Raw genomic sequence first — 6,776 nt, 5'->3', positions numbered from 1 at the left:
ACAGAGACAACATAGATTTCTCTGCTGTGGAATTAAAATCCTACATTATTCTGCTTCAACTTGGATTATGTTTAATGTCAAATTTATTCATGACATTTACTCTCTCCAACTCAATGACAACACTCGAACAGTGCAAATTTGTAAATTTTCACAAATCTGAACTCAACCTGTTCACAAGCGACAAGTGAAAAGCGTATTAATAGATATACTTGACAGTTTCTTAAATTAAAAATTAACTTAAAACAGAAGACTTTTATATTGGCGAGTAATTTTGATGGAATGGCCGATGTCCGATATTTAACTTTATTGCTAATATCACCTGATACGATACGTGCTGATAATGTCATGCTTCCCTATATTTTTCCCATGATGCCACACAAAGCAGCAATGAAACTGAGCTGTGCCCTAAAGTGCATCACAAGTTGTCCACTAGCCAATCAAAAGCTTCCAAATCCATGACATCATCAGGTATTCCCAAATTGTTTAAAGGCATATGAATTATGATGTATCTAAACGTTTAACTTTGAAAAAATGTTTTAAAAGAACCATTGTCTTATTTAGACATTTAGCAAATCCTAACTGACCTAAAACTGGAAAAAGTTTAGTCTGATTTAAAGTTGGTGAAAAAAAAAACAATTATTTCTCTTTTATAAGGTGTATGTAAACATCTGGTGAACGAAGGAGTTGTTTGGATCTTCCTACTTGTTGACTTTGTTGATGACCCAGTCTGAGCGCACGCTTCACCTACAGTATTCAACTCGTACCAAACTGAATCATTTTAATCATCTCCAGTTTTTATTTGTTTCAAGTCGTGACACCAAACTAACTCACACCCCGCACAGACGGGGTTGGGTGTTCACATCATGTCATTTTAAAACAGATTTTGCTTTAATGGTTTGAGGGAATCTGTTGAACCCAGTTTTCTGTAGGACCGTCTTGATTTCACTCACAGCTTTTACTTCTTCTGCTGCCAGATGTACTTCTTGCACTATTTTGTTTGAGATTATTAATCCCACTACAGGTTCCTCCTTCCATATTTTGCACATCCCGTGTCCCAGTACCAACCCCCGCTGTCTTTGGTGCAATACAACCCCAGATGATTTATCAATATGTAGAAGTGATTTTATTGACAGACGAATGGATGTACTCGAGTACCAGTGGCCTGGGATGTTACTTCTCCTGCTTCAGTAGTGATTTTAATATTAGCACCCTTGTGTTACATCAGCTTTCATTGAGTTAACTAATGAAAAATAAACACTTTACCTGCTTTCCCTTTCCCCAGAGGCAAAGACAACCTAATTTTCACCACAGCATTAAATTGTATTATAATTATTCACAGTGGACACACAGGTGGGTTGCTGTTTAATAAGTTGCAGCAACATGTTTACCTTCACTGGGGCTCCACTCACCTGTCAGAGATGATTCATTTAACACTAATCTTAAATCATGTTTCTTGCCATAGGCAGCAGGAAGGCAGATTTCACACACACACAATTCAGCTCAACATTGCTTTGGTCGATTGTTCACCTGCTTGAGGGAACAGAAGAGAGGTGGTCTGAGGACTGGGGATGACTAAATATCTATGTAAGCTCCTTGTGGTAACTCCTCCTGTCACGCAGGTTGTAATTCCACAATTAGGGAGTTACTTTATTATTCTTAATCAACACCCACCCTAACAACAGCTCCTAATGAATCTGTTTATCACCTTGTTTCCTGCCATACAAAGGGCAGATAGACCCAAAACAGTCTGGTTTTAGGTCAAAGCTGCTCGAAATGAGGTCCCCGACTGTTTAGTTCCCCCCATGTTACAAATGTTGCCACGAGGGAGAATATGAAGCTCAGTCCTGTTTGTTAAACTTGGTGCTCTGCTGATTTTTTATTATTGTTGTGGATTTTATACTGTCCATTACAGAAGCAACAAGCAGGTGTCTGTAACTGGATGAATAAAGAGTCTTTTCAAGTAACGTGTGCGTGTGTGTGTTCAATAAATCAGAGACCAGCTCTACCATCGGTCTTTAAACTAACATCTTGTGATGATATGAAGGAGTTGAGTCCACTTTGGTCAAACTAAAATGCTGCAGAGGATTCAGCCAAATCTCTGCTTGTTTTCTGTACGCTTGACTGAATTGTAGCCGTTTTAGTTTGTTCAGGTTAATAAGCTGCGGCAGCCATGTTGAAATGGATCAACTCCTAAAGCTGAATGGGTGAAGACGTACATCCAGTTATTCCATCCAATTATATATTTTACTGACAGACTAGATGATTTCATATACCGATAATTAATGTAAGGGGTTCAAAACCACGTTTCAAATCAGTTTCCTCCCCTCAGCTGTTCTGAACCACAGACCTGCTGGGTGATGGTCCAAAGGAAAAATAATAATAATCAAAACCCCTCGTCAACCACTGACCTGTTCAACTTTCAGTTTGGTTTTCCATGTTTAGTGAGACACCTGCCGAGGGGCAGACTCTCGTTGGCAGCTCCATACTCTGAAACGTGGCACCTGCGACTCAAACCAGGGGATGCACCTGAAGCTACTGGCTAAAGCTGAGGTGACGACAGTAAAATCATTCACGTCTGTGAAAGACACTCGGCTACGCTAATCAGAGGTCACTAAAATTAATGTTGCTTTGGTGCGTAACTTTGCAAAAACCATGTCTGACCATGTAGTTTTCTCCAACCCCCTAACCAGCGATGACGTTTAGCCGTATGTCGACTTCCAACCACTGGGCGTCCAGGTGGTGCTCTGAAAACAACGTAGGATTTGTAGACAACTGGGAGTGCATTCTGGGGAAAACCCAGTCTGATATCTAGATTACAAAATCTGAGGACAGTAGTCCAAATTTAAAGTTTATTTTTTTAAAATTCAATACTGAAAGTTTTCTCGTGTCTTGCATGATAAGTTTGGTTTTAACTGGTCCCGTTCCTTAAACCAGACTGAAGTTTGTTTCAAATCCCAGTCTGTTCAGCTGGTGTCAATTTAAATAAATTTATCAAGTCAAAGTTGCTTTTTTTTTTTTTTTTAATTTTTGACTTCATGATAGAAGAGACATCGTCATATATAACTCACTTTATTATTAAAATACAACTTGTGATTGAAAACTGACGATAAATCAAATATGACCAAAGAGATTTCTACACAAGATGAGCTTTAGGTCAGAACTGTACTGACGGTGTGTTTTCTGGGAGACAGTTGAGCGTTAATATGTCTAGTGTTCAACAGTGGTACGTTTTCAGTTTACACAAACTACCGGTAGCCATATTGAAAGGTTTACGACACGTTGGCCTCCTGGTTGATGAGGGGGTTCAGATCCAGTTTGGTTTTCTCCAGCGCTGCAGTCTTGGCCCTCCGTGACGGACGCACCACAGGAACAGACTCTGGGACGTTTTCTCCATCGCTGCAGCCGAAACGCGAGTCGTGAGTTTACAGCTAATTATCTGAACGCTAAGCATTAAAAACGTTGGCGCTCACCTCTCCTCCGATGACTCTGCCCTCCTGCTGGGTTTTCGGCCTCCCCTGGCCGTGGAGCCCTTCCTCTGACCTGTGCAAACACACTCGGGTTACCTCCCAGTGCTGAGTCACCTTCATTCAGCCACCTGAGAAAAGATGTAAAAATAAAACTGCTCTGAATGCAGAGCTTTACCTCTTTTAGCTGTTTTGACAGGTTTAGGCGGTCCGTCTGCTGCAGCCTCTGTGGAAACGACACAGTTTCAACATTTACAGATCTATTGCTCTGACGGGCTAAGATGAAGCGTGGAGATTTTCTGTAAGAGGGTTTAGAACAAGTAGATGCAGGTGATGGGAGAGAAATGTACCATCTGCGATGACGTCTGACGGCTGTAGAGTGCTCTTACTGAAGACCTCCTCCTGCTCCTTTGAGTCCATCAGCTGATGCAACATCTTCTCCAGAGCACGAAGACAAACACGATCTTTTACCACCTGAAGGACAGAGAGCTGTTAAAGTCTTTCAGGAGGCTGATCGGAAACATGCACACTGAGGTTTGACTTGTGGTGTCTCTGCAGCTGTAACGTACACGTGGAACTAGAAGACAAGTACTGGTACATGAGTGGCAGAACACGCGTGCGTTTTATTTAACTGCAGTTTGTAAATGGTACGACCGAAAACAAGCAGAGGAACGCACCATCTTCAGCACTTCACACCAAACAAAGCAGACATGGCTGCTTCAGAAAGAAATGCAAACAAGTATATATATAACATATATAATATATATATAATATATATAACATATATATATATATATATAACATATATATATATATAACATATATAATATATATATATATATATATATATATATAACATATATATATAATATATATATATATAACATATATATATATATATAACATATATATATATATATAACATATATATATATAACGTGTATATATAAATATATATATATATATACATACATACTGCTAATGAACTTTTAATGAACTTTAGTTCACCATTAAATCTCTGATGAACCAGATTCTACAAAAACATCTATATTTAAAATTGTATAGGTTTTCTTCATCATATGTATTTGCTCTCATTGTGTCTACTTTTATTGTTCAATTAGAAATGTGGTTTTGTTTCTTGTATACAGATTTTTATTTTTGCTTTAAAGTTTAATTCTTGTTTGTGATTTGTACATCTGTGGGTTAGAATAAAGTTGAACTAAAGGCTGTCTCTCTTTAAACACGTTTGAGGGAAATATTTCTGAGATCCAATAATTTTGTACTTTTATGATTTTTCAGCTGAGTTAACTTTAACAGGTTATTTAATAAGGTCATTAAAGTAAAAACACGATTTCATGATAAAGGCGGCACCGTTTATTTTTTTTAATCTTCACTGACAAAAAAATAATTATACATAAAATGTTTTAAAAATCGTTTCCACCCTCCGTCCCAGAGCCACACTGGTCCACCTGTGCCTGCCGGGGCTCGGGCCCCGGCCTCGTGTGCTCCTGCGGGTTGGTAGCTCGGAGGATCCTCCGCGGTGACTGGCGGAGCTCGGAGTCGGGGAGGTGACGCCCTGCCCTGCCCAGCCGGAGGGAGGGGGCTCTGAGGCGCCGGTGGAGAGGACTGGGGGGACCGGCGGAGCTCCATCTAGCTTGCTCTGAAGTTTGTCGTTGGCCACCAAGCACAAAAAACACCTGCACTTCAGCATTAGACCGCGTGTTGTCATTATTGTTTTATAAATCTTTAAAATAGGTCCAGCTGCTCCTCAAGTTGTTATTGCAACTGGCGGATTAGGTTTTTGCTCAAACAACCAGTGACTCCACCCTCTAACCAACCAGTGACCCACAGTGTTCTGGCGTCACATTTCAAGACCAGAACAGTACACCTGGAACCAGAGTCAAGTTGGTTCTGAAAAAGGGGCTGGTTCCACGAATGGTGGAAAAGACTTGGAACCGTGCAGAGCCAAGTCAAACCGAGCCGTAGAGGTGATAGTGAAAAAGAGGCGTAGGTTTGTTTTATTTCATCTTTTGCAACATCTCGGTCTGAGAAATGTTTCTGAAGTTGAGTGTTTTTGTTCAGGACGTGGTCATTAGGTTCCTGTTCAGTTTACTGCAGCCTCAGTCTCCTCACTCAGGAGGCCGCTTTGACCCGTTCTGCTTCTTGGAGGCTCACTTTGCATTTAGCTTTTCTTTCCTTTGACTCACGTGTCACACCCGTTACACTTTCATCCTAAATAAAAACACATGCCGTGTCATGACCGGTGGTTTAGTTCTTGTCGTGACCGGTGGTCTAGTTCTTGTCGTGATCGGTGGTTTAGTTCTTGTCTTGACCGGTGGTCTAGTTCTTGTCATGACGGGTGGTTTAGTTCTTGTCTTGACCGGTGGTCTAGTTATTGTCATGACCGGTGGTTTAGTTCTTGTCTTGACCGGTGGTTTAGTTCTTGTCATGACCGGTGGTTTAGTTCTTGTCTTGACCGGTGGTTTAGTTCTTGTCTTGACCGGTGGTTTAGTTCTTGTCTTGACCGGTGGTTTAGTTCTTGTCATGACCGGTGGTTTAGTTCTTGTCATGACCGGTGGTTTAGTTCTTGTCATGACAGGTGGTCTAGTTCTTGTCTTGACCGGTAGTCTAGTTCTTGTCACGACCGGCGGTTTAGTTCTTGTCACGACCGGCGGTTTAGTTCTTGTCACGACCGGCGGTTTAGTTCTTGTCACGACCGGCGGTTTAGTTCTTGTCACGACAGGCGGTTTAGTTCTTGTCACGACAGGTGGTTTAGTTCTTGTCACGACCGGTGGTTTAGTTCTTGTCATGACCGGTGGTTTAGTTCTTGTCATGACAGGTGGTTTAGTTCTTGTCATGACCGGTGGTTTAGTTCTTGTCATGACCGGTGGTTTAGTTCTTGTCTTGACCGGTGGTCTAGTTCTTGTCATGACCGGTGGTCTAGTTCTTGTCATGACCGGTGGTTGACCGGTGGTTTAGTTCTTGTCACGACCGGCGGTTTAGTTCTTGTCTTGACCGGTGGTCTAGTTCTTGTCTTGACCGGTGGTTTAGTTCTTGTCTTGACTGGTGGTCTAGTTCTTGTCTTGACCGGTGGTTTAGTTCTTGTCATGACCGGTGGTCTAGTTCTTGTCATGACCGGTGGTTGACCGGTGGTCTAGTTCTTGTCTTGACCGGTGGTCTAGTTCTTGTCATGACCGGCGGTTTAGTTCTTGTCTTGACCGGCGGTTTAGTTCTTGTCTTGACCGGCGGTCTAGTTCTTGTCACGACCGGCGGTTTAGTTCTTGTCACGACCGGCGGTTTAGTTCTTGCACG

At 41.6% G+C, this 6,776-nt stretch overlaps 1 protein-coding gene across 1 annotated transcript in view; it reads right to left on the bottom strand.

Annotated features, from left to right (window-relative positions):
* Positions 1-3,269: 3,269 nt before the first annotated feature.
* Positions 3,270-6,776, bottom strand: part of ncapg (non-SMC condensin I complex, subunit G) — a 12,562-nt gene continuing 9,055 nt past the window's right edge. The window contains exons 19-22 of the mRNA XM_037674950.1: positions 3,815-3,938; positions 3,643-3,690; positions 3,471-3,540; positions 3,270-3,396 (exon numbers count right to left, since the gene is read on the bottom strand). Coding sequence (XP_037530878.1) covers positions 3,270-3,396; positions 3,471-3,540; positions 3,643-3,690; positions 3,815-3,938 — 369 coding nt within the window. The remainder of the gene's footprint in view (positions 3,397-3,470; positions 3,541-3,642; positions 3,691-3,814; positions 3,939-6,776) is intronic.

Source organism: Nematolebias whitei, chromosome 3 (assembly GCF_014905685.2).
Source record: "Nematolebias whitei isolate Nwh7 chromosome 3, NemWhi1, whole genome shotgun sequence".
Classification (NCBI taxonomy): Eukaryota; Metazoa; Chordata; class Actinopteri; order Cyprinodontiformes; family Rivulidae; genus Nematolebias; species Nematolebias whitei.
Note: the sequence above shows the minus strand (reverse complement) of the source record. Positions and strands in the feature narration are given on the sequence as shown.